Source organism: Mobula birostris, chromosome 6 (genome assembly GCF_030028105.1).
Source record: "Mobula birostris isolate sMobBir1 chromosome 6, sMobBir1.hap1, whole genome shotgun sequence".
In the NCBI taxonomy this organism is placed as follows: domain Eukaryota; kingdom Metazoa; phylum Chordata; class Chondrichthyes; order Myliobatiformes; family Myliobatidae; genus Mobula; species Mobula birostris.
The window spans coordinates 90,779,776-90,799,848 of record NC_092375.1 but is presented as its reverse complement, the minus strand read 5'-3'; the positions used below and the strand labels follow the sequence as shown (position 1 = coordinate 90,799,848).

Below are 20,073 nucleotides of genomic sequence, written 5' to 3'. Positions count from 1 at the left end.
CCGGTAAGTTTCTTGCCCAGTTTGTTTAGAGTAGAGAGAATGCCAGGCAGGATGTTGGAATGCTCCTCTTGCAGGATGTGGGAAGTCAGGGAGCCCTCCGGTGACCCTGACAACGACACTTGCAAGAAGTGCATCCAGCTGCAGCTCCTAACAAACCGCGTTAGGGAACTGGAGCAGGAGCTGGATGACCTGCAGGTCATTCGGGAGAATGAGGAGATTATAGATAGTAGCTACAAGGAGGTAGTTACGCCAAAGGAGCAGAGCACAGGAAATTGGGTCACTTTCAGGTGAGGGAAGAGGAAAGGGCAGGCAGAGCAGGGTTCCCCTGTGGCCATTCCCCTCAACAAGTATACCGCATTGGATACTGTGGGGGGGGAGGGAATGACTTGCCTGGGACAAGCTGCGGCAGCCAGATCTCTGGCACTGAGTCTGGTTCTGCAGTGCAGAAGGGAGGGTGGAAAAAGAGGAGAGTGGTAGTGATAGGGGACTCGATAGTTAGAGGTGCAGATAGGAGGTTCTGTGGTCGTGACAGAGAATCCAGGATGGATTGTTGCCTCCTGGGTGCCAGGGTCAAGGACGTCTCTGATCGCTTGCATGACATTCTGAAGTGGGAGGGTGATCAGCCAGATGTCGTGGTGCACATCGGTACCAATGACATAGCAAGGAAGAGTGAGGAGGTCCTGGAGAGTGAGTATAGAGAGCTTGGTAGGAAGTTGAAGAGCAGGACCTCAAGGGTGGTAATCTCAGGATTGCTACCTGTGCTAGGTGCCAGTGAGGGTAAGAATAGGATGCTCTGGAGGATGAACAAGTGGCTGAGGAACTGGTGTAGGGGGCACGGTTTCAGATTTCAGGATCATTGGGATCTCTTCTGGGGCAGGTGGGACCTGTACAAGAGAGACGGGTTACACTTGAACCACAAAGGGATCAATATCCTTTCAGGAGGTTTGTTAGTGCTATTGGGGAGGCTTTAAACTAGATTTGCAGGTGGATGGGAACCAGAGTGCCAGAGCTGATAGTGTGGCTGGGGTGAAAATAAATGATGTTAAAAGTTCAAGCAAAGCCGCAAATAGAAAGGTTGCGAGTGGTGGTAAAAATCTTCTGAGGTGTATATATTTCAATGCTAGGAGTATCGCAGGGAAGGCGGACGAGTTGAGGGCGTGGATTGACATGTGGAATTATGACGTTATAGCAATTAGTGAAACTTGGCTACAGGAGGGGCAGGACTGGCAGCTTAATATTCCAGGGTTCCGATGTTTCAGATGTGATCGAGGCAGAGGAATGAAGGGTGGGGGAGTAGCATTGCTTGTTAGGGAAAATATTACAGCAGTGCTCAGACAGAACAGATTAGAGGGCTTGTCTACTGAGTCCTTGTGGGTGGAGCTGAGAAACAGGAAAGGTATGGTCACTCTGGGGCTGTATTATAGACCACCCAATAGTCAGTGAGAATTGGAGGAGCAAATCTGCAGAGAGATAGCAGGCAACTGCGGGAAACATAAAGTTGTGGTGGTAGGGGATTTTAATTTTCCACATATTGATTGGGACTCCCATACTGTTAGGGGTCTAGATTGTTTAGAGTTTGTAAAATGTGTTCAGGAAAGTTTTCTAAATCAATATATAGAGGTACCAACTAGAAGGGATGCAATATTGGATCTCCTGTTAGGAAACGAGTTAGGGCAAGTGACGAAAGTGGGTGTAGGGGAGCACTTTGGTTCCAGTGATCATAACACCATTAGTTTCAACTTGATCATGGACAAGGATAGATCTGGTCCTAGGGTTGATGTTCTGAACTGGAAGAAGGCCAAATTTGAAGAAATGAGAAAGGATCTAAAAAGTGTGGATTGGGACAGGTTGTTCTCTGGCAAGGATGTGATCGGTAAGTGGGAACCCTTCAAAGGAGAAATTTTGAGAGTGCAGAGCTTGTATGTTCTGGTCAGGATTAAAGGCAAAGTGAATAGGAATAAGGAACCTTGATTCTCAAGGGATATTGCAACTCTGATAAAGAAGAAGAGAGAGTTGTATGACATGTATAGGAAACAGGGAGTAAATAAGGTGCTTGAGGAGTATAAAAAGTGCAAGAAAATACTTAAGAAGGAAATCAGGAGGGCTAAAAGAAGACATGAGGTTGCATTGGCAGTTAAAGTGAAGCACAATCCAAAGAGCTTTTACAGGTATATTAAGAGAAAAAGGATTGTAAGGGATAAAATTGGTCCTCTTGAAGATCAGAGTGGTCGGCTATGTGCGGAACCAAAAGAAATGGGGGAGATCTTAAGTGGGCTTTTTGCATCTGTATTTACTAAGGAAACTGGCATGAAGTCTATGGAATTAAGGGAAACAAGTAGTGAGATCATGGAAACTGTACAGATTGAAAAGGAGGAGGTGTTTGTTATCTTGAGGCAAATTAAAGTGGATAAATCCCCAGGACTTGACAGGGTATTCCCTTGTACCTTGAAGGAGACTAGGGCTGAAATTGCAGGGGCCCTGGCAGATATACTTAAAATGTCGGTGTCCACGGGTGAGGTGCCGGAGGATTGGAGAATGGCTCATGTTGTTCCATTGTTTAAAAAAGGATCGAAAAGTAATCTGGGAAATTATAGGCCAGTAAGTTTGACGTTGGTAGTGGGTAAGTTATTGGAGGGAGTACTAAGGGACAGAATCTACAAGCATTTGGATAGACAGGGACTTATTAGGGAGAGTCAACATGGCTTTGTGCGTGGTAGGTCATGTTTGACCAATCTATTGGAGTTTTTCGAAGAGGTTACCCAGAGAGTGGATGAAGGGAAAGCAGTTGATGTTATCTGCATGGACTTCAGTAAGGCCTTTGACAAGGTCCCGCATGGGAGGTTAGTTAGGAAAATTCAGTCGCTACGTATACATGGAGAGGTGGTAAATTGGATTAGACATTGGCTCAATGGAAGAAACCAAAGAGTGGTAGTAGAGGATTGCTTCTCAGAGTGGAGGCCTGTGACTAGTGGTGTGCCACAGGGATCAGTGCTGGGTCCATTGTTATTTGTCATCTATATCAATGATCTGGATGATAATGTGGTAAATTGGATCAGCAAATTTGCTGATGATACAAATATTGAAGGTGTAGTGGACAATGAGGAAGGTTTTCAAAGCTTGCATAGGGACTTGGACCTGCTGGAAAAATGGGCTGAAAAATGGCAGATGGAGTTTAATACAGACAAGTGTGAGGTATTGCACTTTGGAAGGACAAACCAAGGTAGAACATACAGGGTAAATGGTAAGGCACTGAGGAGTGCAGTAGAACAGAGGGATCTGGGAATAAAGATACAAAATTCCCTAAAAGTGTCGTCACAGGTAGATAGGGTCGTAAAGAGAGCTTTTGGTACATTGGCCTTTATTAATCAAAGTATTGAGTATAAGAGCTAGAATGTTATCATGAGGTTGTATAAGGCATTGGTGAGGCTGAATCTGGAGTATTGTGTTCAGTTTTGTCACCAAATTACAGTAAGGATATAAATAAGGTTGAAAGAGTGCAGAGAAGGTTTACAAGGATGTTGCCAGGACTTGAGAAGCTCAGTTACAGAGAAAGGTTGAATAGGTTAGGACTTTATTCCCTGGAACGTAGAAGAATGAGGGGAGATTTGATAGAGGTATATAAAATTATGATGGGTATAGATAGAGTGAATGCAAGCAGGCTTTTTCCACTGAGGCAAGGGGAGAAAAAAACCAGAGGACATGGGTTAAGGGTGAGGGGGGAAAAGTTTAAAGGGAATATTAGGAGGGGCTTCTTCACACAGAGAGTGGTGGGAGTATGGAATGAGCTGCCAGACGAGGTGGTAAATGCGGGTTCTTTTTTAACATTTAAGAATAAATTGGACAGATACATGGATGGGAGGTGTATGGAGGAATATGGCCCATGTGCAGGTCAGTGGGACTAGGCAGAAAATGGTTCGGCACAGCCAAGAAGGGCCAAAAGGCCTGTTTCTGTGCTGTAGTTTTTCTATGGTTTCTAACTATGAACCTTTCACTAAAGGACAGGATGACAAAGGCCTTTCACCATCCCGCCCATAGCACATCACTACCACCTGACAAACACGATCATGCAAGACCATAAGTGGTAGCAGCAGAATTGGGCCATTTCCCTCTCAACTGCATTCTCCTGCCTTCTCCCTGTAACCTTTCACACATGACTCATCAAGAACCTATCAACCTCTGCTTTAAATACGCCCAATGTCCTGGCCTCCACAGCTGCCCGTGACAATGAATTCCACAGATTCAACACCCTCTGGCTAAAGAATTGTAACTCATGGAGTTCCACAGGGATTTCTGCTGGGGCCTCTGCTGTCTGTGATGTATATAAATGACCTCGATGTAAATGTAGATGGGTGGGTTAGTAAATTTGTGAACGACACAAAGATTGGTGGAGTTGTGGATAGTGTAGAAAGCTGGCAAAGAATACAGCACGATATAGATCAGTTGCAGATGTGGGCTGGGAAATGGCAGATGGAGTTTAACCCAGATAAATGTGAGATGCTGTACCTCAGTAGGGCAAATACAAGGAGGCAGTACACTGTTAAGGGAAGATCCTTATCAGCGTTGCGGAGCAGAGAGATCTTGGAATCCAAGCTCATAGCTCCTTGAAAGTGGCTACAGAGGTTGATAGGGTGGTTAAGAAGATTTACGGAATGCTTGTTTTTATTAGTCAAGGCATTGAGTTCAAAAGTCAGGAGGTTATGTTACAATTTTATAAAACTCTAGTTAGGCCACATCTGGAGTATTGTATACAGTTCTGGTCACCCCACTATAGGAAGGAATTTGAGACTTTGGGGAGGGTGCAGAAGAGATTTACCAGGATGCTGCCTAGTTTAGAGGGCATGTACTATCACTACAGCTTAGATAAACTTTGGTTGTTTTCCCTGGAGCGGTGGAAGCTGAGGGGCGATCCGTTAGAACTTTACAAGATTATGAGAGGCACAGATGGAGTGGACAGAGAGTATCTATTCCCCAGTCTAATATTAGAGGACATGCATTGAAGGTGAGAGGCGGTGGGTTCAAAGAGGATGAGAGGGGGTAACCTTTTTCTTCAGAGAGTGATGGATGCCTGGAATGTACTGCCTGGTCTGGTGGTAGAGGTAACTACATTAGAGGCTTTTAAGAGACGTTTAGATAGACACATGGATGTGAGGAAGATGGAGGGATATGGACATTGTGTAGGTAGGAGGGATTAGTGTTTGGGTGTCGTTGATTTGCTTTTTAGCTGGTTCAGCACAACACTGTGGGCTGAATGGCCTGTTTCTGTGCTACACTCCTCTATGTTCTATGTTCTAAATAAATCCCTCCTCATCTCCATTCTAAATAGACATCTGTCTTTTCCAGGGGTTCCCAACCTTTTTTACACCGTGGACCAATACCATTAAGCTGGAGGTCCATGAACCCCAGGTTGGGAAGTTCCGCTCTATCCTGAGGCTGTGTCCTCTGGCCATAGACTCCCCCACTGTAGGAACCTTCCTCTCCACAGCTACTCTTTCCAGGTCTTTCAAAATTCAATAGGTTTCAATGAGATCTGTCATCATTAGAAACGTAGAAAACCTACAGCACAATACAGGCCCTTCAACCCACAAAGCTGTGCTGAACATGTCCCTACCTTAGAAATTACCTAGGGTTACCCATAGCCCTCTGTTTTTCTGAGCGCCATGTACCTGTCCAGGAGTCTCTTAAAAGACCCGATGGTATCCGCCTCCACCACCGTTGCCAGCAGCCCATTCCACGCACTCACCACTATCTGCGTGCACAATTTACCCAACATCCCCTCTGTACCTGAATTCCAGTGAGAACATGCCCAGAGCTCCTCATGCGCTGACCACTTCATTCCCAGGATCTTTCTGATGACCCTCCTCTGAACATTCTGCGACGTTAGCACATCCTTTCTTAGGCAAGGGGCTGAAAACTGTTCACAGTACTCCAAGTAATGCCTCACCTGTGCCTTATAAAGTCTCCATCTTACATCCTTGCTTTTATATAGAACACAGGGGAGTGCAGCACAGGAACAGGCCATTTGGGCCACAGTGTTGTGCTGAACCAGCTAAAAAGCAAATCAAAAACACCCAAACACTAACCAGCAATCTCCCGCCTCACTCTAAGAACCATTCCTCCCCTTCTTCCCATTGTTTACTGGCAAGGCAGTTTGGGCTAAAGCATGTCAAAATTTTGTGATGACTTTACCTCTAACCCTGGCTGAAACAGAACAGTTTCCTGTTTTGGAAAGCTGAGATCCTAGTCCATATCCTTTTTATCACTATTTACCTCAAAATAGCAGTGTCACTGCTTTTTAAATTACTGACTTTAAACTGTCTGAATTTCTGCGGATCATCCATTACCTTCAGGTGAACTTCTACCAATTTCGGGTTCAGCCAAAGTATCATGGAGGTTTTCTTCTTCCTGAACATCTCCATAATATTTTGATGCAGTAACATACTCCTTGGTATCCTGTCCAAAGGTTTGCTCATCAGGTACATCAAGTGACGTGAGGTTGGAATTCTGACTAGACTGACGTCTTCTTTCAAGGTTGTCCAAGAAAGCACTATTCTTCCTATTAGAAGAGAGAAAACCCATCAAGAGTTGAAAACATTGATTATGCACTTAGTGAGGGCAGTAAGTCAATGCATAAAGGTATGCAGATATGGTCAAGAGGAACAGCTGTTGTTCAGACCAAACATCAGAGTGGGGGAGAAATGTGATCTAAGTGACCTTGACCGTGAAATGATTGTTGGTGCCAGATGAGGTGGCTTGTGTATCTCACAAACTGCTGATCTCCTGGGATTTTCACACACAACATTCTCTAGAGTTTACAGAGAATGGTGCGAAAACAAAAAACATCCAGTGAGCGGCAGTTCTGTGGGCAAAAACACCTTGTTAATGACAGAGGTCAGAGGAGAAGGCCAGACAGGTTCAAGCTGACAGGAGGATGACAGTAACTGAAATAACCACTTGTAACAACAGTAGTGTACAGAAGAGCATCTCTTAACACACAACATGTTGAACCTTGGAATGAATGGACTGCAGTAGTAGAAGCCCATGAATACACACCATTAATAATTAAGTACAAAACAATGAAAATATGATTTATCAATGACAAGCACTTGTAAAATACAGACAACAGGCAAGCTTCACTCACTACACAGGTGACGGGCACATTTACCCACTCCCATGCTGGCTCTGGTCTTTCAGCTCTCCCATAATGGTTCCCTTCATCACCTTCCTTGACAGATTCCAGTACTGGAGCCTTTGTGTTCCTAGCTGTCTCCCCTCTTCTGGTGCAGGGTTTGAACCTGGAATGTTGGCAGTTGTTTTCTCCCCACAGGTACTGCTTGACCCACTGCGTTTCAGCAGTTGTTGCTGCCTCACTATCCGGCTGCACAGAGGAATGGGCACACCTCCCTCACAACACCGCTACACAGAACAACAGGCACAGCTGAAACACTAGAGCAAGTGAAGAGCTTGATAGGCACACTTTACTGTTCAATATATGACAATTGCTTTGTGCTGCTTTACCACAGAGGCTCCCAACCTTTTTATGCCAATGGCCAATACCATTAAGCAGGTTAAGCAGGTTTATACACACCTCCTACGATCTTCATTAAGCCTTCTTAGCTGCTCAGCTTCCTGTTCGGATTCCTTCTCTGCTAAGTATTCACTCTAGGAAAGGAAATTACATCATTATTATTTGGTTTTATATATATTTAATTCACGGGTAAAGCCCTCCCAACCTCTGAGCGCATCTATGTGGAATACCGTCGTAGGAAAGCAGTATCCAGCATCAAGGATCCCCACCACTCAGGCCCATGCTCTTTTCTCGCTGCTGCCATCAGGTGGAAGATACCGCAGCCTCAGGACTCGCACCACCAGGTTCAAGAGCAGTTACTACCCCTCAACCACGAGGCTCTTGAACAAAAGGAGATAACTCCACTCACTTGCCCATCCATTGAAATGTTCCCACAATCAGTGATCTCCCTTTAAGGATTCTTTACCTTGTTATCTCACGTTCTTGTTAATTATTGCTATTTGCTGTCTTCTGCACTCTGGTTGAACCTGATATAGTTTCTATTTGCTGAGTATGCCCTCAGGTTGTATGTGGGGACACATATGTACTTTGATAATAAAACTTACTTTGAATTTTGACTTTTGGTGTCGATCCTGCTCTTTGAGTAAGAGGATTCCCTGTCCAAAGTATATGTGCTGTTCTGAAGTAACATCTAATACTTGATCTGCCTGCTATTTGCAATTGTTACTTTGATTACTTTGCTGCTGAATGCCAGAACATGCCTGGGAGTGATGGGAAATGTGTCTATCAGATACCACACGAGGCAGCCTCCAATATTTAAAGGGGATGTCCCTTTTTGGGCAACAGTGTGAGTGACATTGAGTGGGCTTCCTGAGATGGCAGCAGTAATAGAACCCTGGGTCAGTGACCAGACCTGCCCAAGACCAAGCAGGGATGGGAAGTCTCCCAAAGGTCCAAAGATACATCTCATCACAGCGAGAGGAGATGCTCAAGTGCTTCCGTGCAGGAAGAAGTGTATTGTCTCTACCAAAGATGACAAGACTATCACTCAGCTTACACTAGCTCAGTGTATTAACAAGACTCAGTCAATGTCACCCCACCCTTCCACAGTCCTTGTGATTCCTTCCTCTCATACTGGTGAGTATCTTGCAACCAGTTTACCCCCAACATGAAATTTTAAACATCCAGGGTTGAAATCTCTAATACCAGAAGGCATGCATTGAAGGTGAGAGGGGGTAACTTCAAGGGGGACGTGATGGGTAAGTTTGTTTTGCTCAAGAGTGGTGGATGCCTGGAATGCACTGCCTGGTTTGGTTGAGTGGTAAATACATTCGAGGCTTTTAAGAGATGTTTGGATAGGCACATGGATGTAAAGAAGATGGAGATGATGTAGGTAGGAGGGATTAGTGTTTGGGTGTTTTTGATTTCCTTTTTAGTTGGTTTGGCACAGCATTGTGGGCCGAATGGCCTGTTCCTGTGCTGTACTCTTCTATGTTCTATATAGGCACAGATACACACACACACAAACACATAATGAACTATTCCTATTCCAACATGAAAGTTAGAATCTCCAAATCCCTCATGGGAATCTCAGTAGAACTCAGCCTACAGTACAAAGCCAGGGGATTGCCCCAGGAGAGGAAGAAGCAGCTTCTGAGCAGAGTTTGCTCCTCAGAAAGCCTGTGCTGGCTGTCAAGTGCAGGTTCCTGGTGCTGCTGAGGAGACATGCGGGGTCCCTCGCCTACAGACTCGGTAGGACCGGGCATATCTGATGGTTCTTTTCAGCTCCAGCCTGAAGTGGTGGATGCAGATGCAACAGTTAAGTGAGTTTTAGATAGGTCCACGGATGAGAAGGCTACAGTGGGCTATGGTCCAGTGCAGGAGGACGGGGCAAGGCAGAAACCGACTAAATGGGCTAAAGGATCTCTCTCTGTGCTGTAGTACTCTTTGACGACTTGGGCCCACAATGGTCAGTCCCATTAAGAGCATGATGCTAACTACCAACGTAGAGCCTCTTTTGCCAGCTCCTGAAAGCTGCTGCTCTGGAATCTGCATCTTTGGGCTTGGCTGCTTCTGTTGTCATGGAAACTAGATCGACACCCTATTTCATTCTCCAGGAGAGCATTAGGTGCCGTGGAGAGTGCTCTTGGTAGGGCTCCAGTTATTCTTTTCAGAACAGCAGTGTGCCTGCTTCCTCGGGAGCTGAGGGAAATGTGGGGTGGAAATCAGATTAGTGCAGGATTACTGTAACTGGGTGGTTAATGGTCAGCATGGGCCTTTCCCGTGCTGCATTGCTCTACATGTCCCTGGCAGCATGAGGTGGCATTTGCCTGGGCTCAGTCACTGCCTCTGCCACCCTGTCTGAAATGGTTAGGCCTCATAAAAAGGAAACGTTAGGGTGAAAGATGAGGTCACAGCTACCTTTAGGGAGCAGAAGGAGACTCCATTCACTGCAAGTCCCTTCAACTGCTGTACCACAAACACTCTCCACTAAAAGGTGACCCAGCTGCTTGTGCCCACCTTAATATAAATAGAAATGAAAGCATCTTGGTATGGGCCACTATGGTGTGCTGCTGAGAACATTCAGCTATTTTCGGTCTTGACAAGAAAAAAATATGCTCTTTGCATAGCAGCCGGGTATCAGGTCATTTTGATGGCAGTCACTTTATATTTTGTGTTCCTAAGGTATTGCTCTGACGAAGACGTAGGCTGCCGTGATTTTAAGGTGTGCTTACTTTTTTCCTTTGTTCATTCTTCATCTCCTGTAGTTTTTGGTCTTCAGCCACCTTTTGATGCTCTTTATAAATGTGACTCTTGGCCTAGAATGCAAATGAAATATACATATAGGTATCTGGTAGTCTCATGAGACCATGGATTTGCGCCTTGGAAGGTTTCCAGGGCACAGGCCTGGGCAGGGTTGTATGGAAGACCGGCAGTTGCCCATGCTGCAAGTCTCCCCTCTCCACGACACCAATGTTGTCCAAGGGAAGGGCATTAGGACCCATACAGCTTGGTACCAGTGTCGTCGCAGAGCACTGTGTGGTTAAATGCTTTGCTCAAGGACACAACACGCTGCCTCAGCCAAGGCTCGAACTAGCAACCTTCAAATCACTAGACAAACGCCTTAACCAAAACATCAATGTTAATTGTTCATCAGATCGGATCAGTGCAGGAAGCCTCATGCATTAGCAAGGGCAAACAAGCGGAGCTGCCACTGTGTGAGTGGACCAGCGCTAGAGTGGGGAGGTTTGGGCGAGGTACAAATCTGGTAAGTTTTCTCTTATTCATTTTTCATTCTTTGTCTGTTAGTGCACACGGAGTCATAGCAGTGGAATTGGCTCCAGGGACTGTATCGTGTTCTTTACCTGAGATGTGACAGACCTCCACCCTCCTGGATAACCACATCTGCACCAGGTGCACAAAGCTGCAGTGCCTCAGAGAACGTGTTAAGGAATTAGATTTGCAGCTCGATGACCTTCGGCTCATATGGGAAATTAGGCAGATGATAGGTGGGAGCTACAGCGAATCAGTCACCCCCAAGTTGCAGGAGGTTAGGAAATGGGTGACTGTCAGGAGATGGAAGGGAAATGGGCAACTAGCACAGAGTACCTCTGTGGCCATTTCCCTCAATAATAAGTATACCATTTTGGATATCGTTGAGGAACGACATACCGGGAGAGCCGCACTGACTCAGTCTCCGGACCAGGCTGGCACTGTGGATCAGAAGGGAAGGGGAGAGGAGAGGACTGCAGTACTAATAGGAGATTCCATAGTTCGAGGAGTAGATGTGAGATTCTGTGGACACCCAGATGGTATGTTGTCTTCCAGGTGCCAGGGTCAGGATCAGCTCCAAAACATTCTAAAGGGGGAGAGTGAGCAGACAGAAGACTTGGTACACATTGGCACCGATGACATAGGTGGGAAAAGGGAGGAGGTCCTGTAGAGAGAATTAGAGTATCTAGGTATAAAATGAAAAACGGGGCCTCCAGTGCAGTAATATCTGGATTGCTGCCTGTGCCACATGCCAGTGAGAATAGGATGATTTTGCAGATGGATGCGTGGTTAAGAAATTGGTGCAAGGGGCAGAGTTTCAGATTTCTGGAATATTGGGATCTCTTCTGAGGAAGGTATGACCTTTACAAAAGGGACAGGTTGCACCTGGGCCCTAGAGGGACCAATGTTCTTCTGAGCAGGTTTGCTAGAGCTGTTGGGAAGGGTTTAAGCTAATTTGGCAGGAGGAAATGGAGCCGGGTTGATAGTACTGAGGAAGGGGTTGTTGGTTTACAAGCAGAGGCAGTGTGTAGTGAGACTGTCAGGAAGGGCAGGCAAATGATAGGGCAAAATTGCAGTCAGTGGGATGAGTCGCAGTGTAACATGGGACAAATTGAAAAGGGTAATGAACACAGGACTGAAGGTGTTTTGTTTAAATGGATGCAGTATATGGAATAAGGTAGATGATCTTGTAGCACAGTTAGAGATCGGCAGGTATGACATTTTGGGCATCACTGAGCCGTGGCTGAAAAAAGATTACAGTTGACAGCTTAACATCCAAGGATGCACATTATATCGAAAAGACAGGCAGGTCAACAGAAGGGGTGGCACGGCTCTGTTGGTAAAAAAAAATGAAATCAAATCCTTAGAAAGAGGTGACATAGGATTGGAAGATGTAGAATCCTTGTGGGTAGAGTTAAGACACTGCAAGGGTAAAAAGACCCCAATGGAACTTACATACAGGCCTCCGAAAAGTAGTCAGAATGTGGGGTACAAATTACAACAGGAGATAGAAAATGCATGTCAAAAGGGCAATGTTACAGTCGTCACGGGGATTTCAATATGCAGGTAGATTGGCAAAATCACATTGGTGCTGGATTCGAAGAGCGAGAATTTGTAGAATGCTTGTAGAATGCTTTTTAGAGCAGCTTGTGGTTGAGCTCACTAGGGATCAGTTATTCTGGATTGGGTGTTGTGTAATGAACAGGATTTGCTCAGGGATCTTAAAGTAAAGGAACCCTTAGGAGGCAGTGATCATAATATGATAGAATCCACCCTGCAGCTTGAGACAGAAAAGTGAAAATCAGATGTATCAGTATTACAGTGGAGTTTAGGGACAGAGTTAAGAGAGAGGAGCTGGCCAAAGTTGATTGGAAAGACACACCAGCAGGGATGACGCAGAACAGCAATGGCTGGAGTTTCTGGCAGCAATCTGGAAGGTGCAGGGTAGATACATCCCAAAGAAGTATGATGCAACCGCAGCTGACAAGGGAAATCAGAGACAGCCTAAAAGCCAAAGAGAGGGCATATAATAGAACAAAAATTAGTGAGAAGTTAGAGGGATGGGAAACTTTTAAAAATCAACAGAAGGCAACTAAAAAAGCCATAATGAGGAAAAGAAAAATATGAAGGTAAGCGGGCCAACAATAACAATGAGAAAGTCAAACATTTTTTTCAGATATTAAGGAGTATAAGAGAGGCAGAAGTAAATATTGGACCGCTGGAAAATGGGGAACAAGGAAATGGGAGATGAACTAAATAAGCATTTTGTATTAGTCTTCATTGTGTAAGACACTAGCAGTACGCCAGAAGTTCCAGAGTGTCAGGGAGCAGAACTGAGTGCTCTTGCTATTACTAGAGAGAAGGTGCTTGGGAAACCAAAAGGTCCGAAGGTAGATAAGTCACCTGGTCGAATGGACTACACCCCAAGGTTCTGAAAGAGATAGCTGAAAAGATTATGGAAGCATTAGTAATGATCTTTCAAGAATCACTAGATTCTTGAATGGTTCCAGACATCTGGAAAATTCACAAATGTCACTCCACTCGAGAGGCAGAAGAAAGGAAATTGGAGACCAGTTAGCCTGACCTCAGTGGTTGAGAAGGTGTTGGAGTCGATTGTTAAGGATGAGGTTGCAGGGTACTTGAGGCACAGGATAAAACAGGCCAAAGTCTGCATGGTTTCCTGAAAGGAAAATCTTGCCTGTTGGAATTCTTTGATGAAATAACAGGCAGAATAGACAAAGGAGAGTCAGTGCACGCTGTTTACTTGGATTTTCATAAGGTCTTTGACAAGGTGCAGTACTTGCGGCTGCTTAGCAAGCTAAGAGCCATGGTATTCCAGGAAAGGTACCAGCGTGCATAAAGCAATGGCTAATTGGCAGGTGGTAAAGAATAGAAATGGAGGGCGCCTTTTCTGATTGGCTGTTGGTGACCTGTGTTGGGACTGCTTCTTTTTATGTTGTACATCAGTGATTTGGATGATGGAATTGATGACTCTCTGGCCAAGTTTGGAGATGATGTGATCATAGCTGGATGGCCAGATAGTGTTGAGGAAGCAGGGAGGACTTGGACAGCGCTCTTATAACCGGAGGTGATAAGAGAGCTTAAGTTTAAGGAACCCTTAGGAAACAGTGATCAAAATATGATCGACTTCACATTGAAATTGGAGAAGTAAAAAATAAAATTCAATGTGTCGGTATTTCAGTGGAATAAAAGAAATTACAATGGCATGAGAGGGGTACTGGTTGAAGTTGACTGGAAAGGGACATTTGCAGGAAGGACAGCAGGGCAGCAATGTCTGGGTTTCTGCAAAAAAATGAGGGAAGTGCAAGACAGCTATATTCCAAATAAGAAGAAATTTTCAAAGGGAAGAAGGACACTACTGTGGCTGACAAGTGAAGTCAGAGCCAAAGTAAAAGAAAAAAAGAGGGCATACAAGGAAGCCAAAGCTAGTTGGAAGACAGAGGATTGGGAAGTGTTTAAAAATTTGCAGAAGGAAACTAAGAAGGTCACTAGGAAGGAAAAGATGAATTATGAAAGGAAGCTGGTGACTAATATCAAACAAGATACTAAAAGCTTTTTTAAGTATATAAAGACTAAAAAAGAATTCAGGGTAGATATAGGACCAATAGAAAATGACATTGGAGATATTATAATGAGAGATGCAGAGATGGCAGAGGAACTGAATGTGTATTTTGCATCAGTCTTCACAGTGGAAGACATCTGCGGTATACCGGACATTCAAGAGTGTCAGGGAAGCAAAGTTTGTGCAGTGACAATTACGACTGAGAAGGTTCTGAGGAAGCTTAATGGTCTGAGGGTGGATAAATCTCCTGGACCTGATGGAATGAACCCTCAAGTTCTGAAGGAAGTAGATGGAGAAATTGTGGAGGCATTATCGATAAGCTTTCAACAATCAATAGATTCTGGCATTATACCAGATGACTGGAAAATTGCAAATGTTACTCCGCTATTTAAGAAGGGTGGGAGGCAGCAGAAAGGAAACTATAGACCTATTAGCCCGACATGAGTGGTTGGAAGTTGTTGGAATCAATTATTAGAGATGAGATTACGGAATACCTGAAGGCACATGACAAGATAGGCCAAAGCCAGCACGGTTTCCAAAAAGGAAAATTCTGCCTGACAAACCTACTGCAATTCTTTGAGGAAATTACAAGCAGGGTAGACAAAGGAGATGCAGTAGATGTGGTGTACTTGGATTTTCAGAAGGCCTTTGACAAGGTGCCGCACATGAGGCTACTTAGCAAGATAAGCGCTCATGGAATTACAGGGAAGTTACTAGCACGGGTGGAGCATTGGTTGGTGGGCAGAAAACAGAGTGTAGGAATAAAGGGATCCTATTCTGGTTGGCTGCCGGTTACCAGTAGGGTTCCACAGGGGTCCGTGTTGGGACTGCTGCTTTTTACGATGTATGTCAATGATTTGGACTATGGTATTAATGGATTTGTGGCTGAATTTACTGATGATACAAAGATAGGTGGAGGAGCGGGTAGAGTTAAGGAAACAGAGAGCCTGCAGAAAGACTTAGATAGTTTAAGGGAATGGGCAAAGAAGTGGCGAATGAAATAAAATGTTGGAAAGTGTTTGGTCATGCACTCTGGTGGAAGAAATAAACGAGCAGACTATTATTTAGATGGGGAGAGAATTCAAAATGCAGAGATGCAAAGGGACTTGGGAGTCCTAGTGCAAGATACCCAAAAGGTTAATCTCCAGGTTGGGTCAGTGGTGAAGAAGGTGAATGCAATGTTGGCACTCATTTCTGAAGGTATAGAATATAAGAACAGGGATATGATGTTGAGGCTCAATACAGCACTCATGAGGCCACACTTAGAGTATTCTGTGCAGTTTTGGGCTCCTTATTTTAGAAAGGATATACTGACATTGTAGAGTGTTCAGAGAAGATTCACAAGAATGATTCCAGGAATGAAAGGGTTACTGTATGAGGAACGTCTGGCAGCTCTTGGACTGTATTCCCTGGAGTTCAGGAGAGTGAGGGAGGATCTCACAGAAACATTCTGAATGTTAAATGAACATATTAAGTATGGTAAACATAAGGTAGGGGAGTCTAGGGCAGGAGGGCATGACTTCAGGATTGAAGAACATCCATTTAGAAGAGAGATGCAGAGAAATTACTTTAGTCTGTGGAATTTGTTGCCACGAGTGGCTGTGGAGGCTTGTGTATTTAAGGCAGAGATAGGTAGGTTCTTGATTAGCCAGGGCATCAAAGGGTGTGGGGAGAAGGCAGGGGAGCAGAGATGACAGGAAGAATTGGATCAGCCCGGGATTGAATAGCGGAGCAGACTTGATGGGCCAAATGGCCTACTTCTGCTCCTACATCTTATGGTCTTATCAGCCGAAAGAGCAAAGAAGTGGCAGATGGAATACAATGTTGGAAAGTGGTTATGCAACTTAGTGGAAGGAATAAAAGCACAGACTAGTTTCTAAATGGGGAGAAAACTCTAAAACCTGAGGTGCAAAGGAACTGAGGAGTCTTTGTGCAAGATTTCCTGAAGGTTAATTTTCAGGTTGAGTCAGTGGTGAAAGAAAGCAAATGCAATGTTAGCATTCATTTCAAGAGGACTAGAATACAAAAGCAAGGATGTAATGCTGAGGCTTCACAAGCCACTGGTGGGGTCTCACTTGGACTACTGTGAATATCTTTGGGCCCCTTATTTAAGAAAGGATGTGTGCAGGATTCAGAGGGGAGAGAAGTGAAACCTCCCAGATCAGGCTGATGTAACACTCTAATCTGTATTCAGCTCATTTATAGTCAGATAGTGACTCTGATTGTTACCAGCTGGGATGAACAATCAACCAGCACGAAAAAGGACTGGGTTTCCTCGAACAATCATTGCAAGAACTGGCTACTCCAAGCAAAACTGCAGCAGGAGAGAGAAAGAAAGATAACCAGTTGAATATTTCAGTTTGTGAATAGTACATGAGCTGCCTTAAGACACTTACCCATGATGTGGTTGAAAATGCCGAGCTGGGATGCTGGTACAGCTGACTGTAAGATCTACTGGCATCTATCCTATCAAGGAACTTCTGGTTTGCTCTGTTAAAATATCAGATCACAATACGTATGAACCATCACTTCAACAGCCGAAGGGAAGACAGCCACTAGTGACAAGCCAATTTCCAATATACCACAGCTGTGAAGGCCCTGAATGGGCAGCACTTCTAATTATGAAAGGCAGCAATCAGTGGCTGAGGTATCTGCTGACTGATGTGGCCAAGGTGGGGTCTTGAGCTTCACTGCTGATATAGTGCAATAAGCCACCTCGGTACGAAGATGAACTGCCACTTAAAAAAGGCCATCTGGACATTTACTAAACAGGTAATTTCTGTTCAATTTTTCATACACATTCATTAAAAAATTCTCCATGGCATGTTGTAGTCAGATCTTGCTTCAACTAACACTCTTTCCCAACAGCAACTCCAAGAAGGGAGTAAATATAACATTCGTAGAAATTTCAAGCACAATTTACAAAGATGTTCATTCTTTAAAGGGTCTTCCCACGTTTTCATGTTCATTGCTGTTGGAATTGTAAAGTTGACCCTGATTTATATTGGAAGGCTTTCACAAACACACTATTGACATTTATTCCTGCAATTTTCTGAAAGCTACTACAACAGTAGTTTTTTATTACTGCACTTTAACAAGCGTTATGTAGGACTCACCAGGAGAAAGTCACGCGGACGAGGAATGGCAGAACCTAAGGCTAGGGAGAGAGTCATTAGCAGCTGCAAAAGAGATGGATAGAATGGAGAATTGGGCAAAACTGTCTCTTTTCCACCACTGGCAAGTGTATCCTCCTCCTCCTCTGGACCCCTCAATCTCGAGTCAGTGCCTCATCTGCAAACCCATGCAACTTGTTGTTTGACCAAACTTACAATGCCCTGAAATGTAGTAACAGGGTACCATTGAGTGTTGTGTTTAGTGTCAGTGGGCACAAACTGCCCACGTACACTTCTCCATGAAGTATTGCTGAATTTTCAACCCCTTGAGGGCACCTTCAGTAAAAACAACAGCAAGCACAACCAAAACTACTGTATCTGACATATGAAGACTTTCAAACGGACATGTAGTTTGCCCAAAATAAGCCCAATAAACTCGAAGGTTTAGTTTCCAGGCTTTATATTTTAAATGCAAATTCCCAAATAGAAAAATATCCATCTTGGCAGCTCCTGATTGTATGCACTTAATGCTCAGAACATACAAATCCCAGGAGTTTAAGAGTGTCATTACATGATACCCAGTGTGTGTGAGACAGATGCCTAAACAAGTAAGCACACTGGGATTTCCACAGGTGACTGGATCTATTGAGGAGACAGACCTATAGGCTGGGTAAAAGACCACTTGAACCTGGAGTTGGTGAATATCCCAGCTGAATGGCTACATTTCCTCAACTGAAAATCTACCAAACCCCTCAATTTCTATTGTCTGGAGTCTCTGCTCCAGTCTGCAATCTGCCAGTAAGTGCAGGAAGGCTAAAGTTTCACCAGGCATTAAAGAACCACCTCACAGTTGTTTCTGACACTCACTGGTGGTGCTGGGCTTGCTGCTGTGCTCTCCTCTGCTCGTCCTCCTGCCTCCTTCTTTCCGCAAGCTTATTGGCTTTTTCCCTCTGGATTTCCTTCATCTTCTGATATTGGAGTTCTTGGGCTTCCCTCCTTTTCCGGTCATATTCTTCTTTCTTAGCCTGATGGCAGGAAGGAAAATCAGTGAGGTGGTGGGAATATGAAATGAGCAGCCAGAGAAAGTGGCAGAGGCAGGTACATCTACAACATTCAAAAGACATTCTGACTGGTACATGGATAGTTATAGAGGGATAAGGGCTAAATATAGGGAATGTGGGATTGACTCAGGAAGGTCAACGTACATGAATCAGTTTGAAGATCCTTTATCTGTGCTGTGTACAACTCCATGGACACTCATTCACTGCAAATATAGACTGCAGGGGGAACAGAACACTGGCTGCAGGTAGAGAATCTGATACCCGGGGAGGGCAAAGGGGTCAAGGATGTCTGTGCATGGTACATGGGGGGTGGGTGAGGAACTGAGCTTGGGCACATAGCTGAGGCCCAGACAAAGAGAACTCTGCCAATGGTTCCTCTGAGCTATGCACGCGCACACATCTTTTGCTACTAGTACAAAAAGGGTTGTCACCCGCTACCTCGTTGGTATGTTAGGTGTATTTCACAATCGTACACTATCAGAATTCCCTTTCCAGTTTCACAGTGTGGAGTTTGCGATGGTTTGTCTGCAGATTTTAGAACCAGCTTATTTACACTGTTTCAATTGAAGTTATTTAATCAATAACTCAGTGTACAGATGTTGTTGTCACTGGACAGCACAAGATTTTTGCGCACAGTGGTCATTACAAAGCAAAGGGAACATTGAGCCCTGCTCTGCCATGTGCTTTGCTCGTGCTCGAGTCAACGTAGCTCTACCTCAGTCAGGAATCAGAGAGCTTGGGTGAGGTATGGAGTGTACATTTCAGGATATACACGGTTACGTGCAGACTGACTAGGTGGTCTAATATGTGTCTTTATCTGCCCATGTACTCTAATTCCATTTGCCAACATCAAGATTGTGTTCTTCCATACCTTTTCAAACATAGTGATTGTGCCCAATCCACTACCTTCTCCAGCAGTGAGTTCTTGACGTCAACTTCTCTCTGTGTAAAACACTTAACCCTCAATTCCCCTTAAAATATTATACTCCTCACCTTGAACCTACGCCCTTTTGTTTCTAACGCCCGAAGCCTGAAAGGAAAGGTTCTTTCCTATCTAGGGATTGTCTAATTTTACATCTCTCCCTCAGCATCCTTTATGCCAGGTAACACACACAAAATGCCGCAGGAACTCAGCAGGCCAGGCAGCATCTATAGAAAAGAGTAAACAGTCGATGTTTCAGGAGAAAAGAGGTCAGTGAAAGAAGGTGGGAGGAGGGAAGAAGAAGTACAAAGTGGAAGGTCATAGGTGAAATTAGGAGGGTGGGGGAAGGGGTGAAGTAAAGAGCTGGGAAGGCGATTGGTGACAGAGATAAAGGGCCGCAGAAGGGGGATTCTGATAAGAGAGGAAACAGACCATGGAAGAAAGGGAAGGGGGAGGAGCACCAGAAGGATGTGATGGACAGGTAAGGAGATAATGTGAGGGATGGAAATGGGAATGGGGAATGGGGAAAGGTGAAGGAGGTGGGGGGGGCAATTACTGGAAGTTCGAGAAATCATTCTTCATGCCATCAGGTTGGA

The 20,073-nt window shown here is 44.7% G+C and overlaps 1 protein-coding gene across 1 annotated transcript in view; it reads right to left on the bottom strand.

The window, feature by feature from the left end:
• Nucleotides 1-20,073, bottom strand: part of epsti1 (epithelial stromal interaction 1) — a 51,715-nt gene that overhangs the window by 1,956 nt on the left and 29,686 nt on the right. The window contains exons 5-9 of the mRNA XM_072262344.1: nucleotides 18,362-18,519; nucleotides 16,778-16,871; nucleotides 10,261-10,344; nucleotides 7,586-7,659; nucleotides 6,342-6,553 (exon numbers count right to left, since the gene is read on the bottom strand). Coding sequence (XP_072118445.1) covers nucleotides 6,342-6,553; nucleotides 7,586-7,659; nucleotides 10,261-10,344; nucleotides 16,778-16,871; nucleotides 18,362-18,519 — 622 coding nt within the window. The remainder of the gene's footprint in view (nucleotides 1-6,341; nucleotides 6,554-7,585; nucleotides 7,660-10,260; nucleotides 10,345-16,777; nucleotides 16,872-18,361; nucleotides 18,520-20,073) is intronic.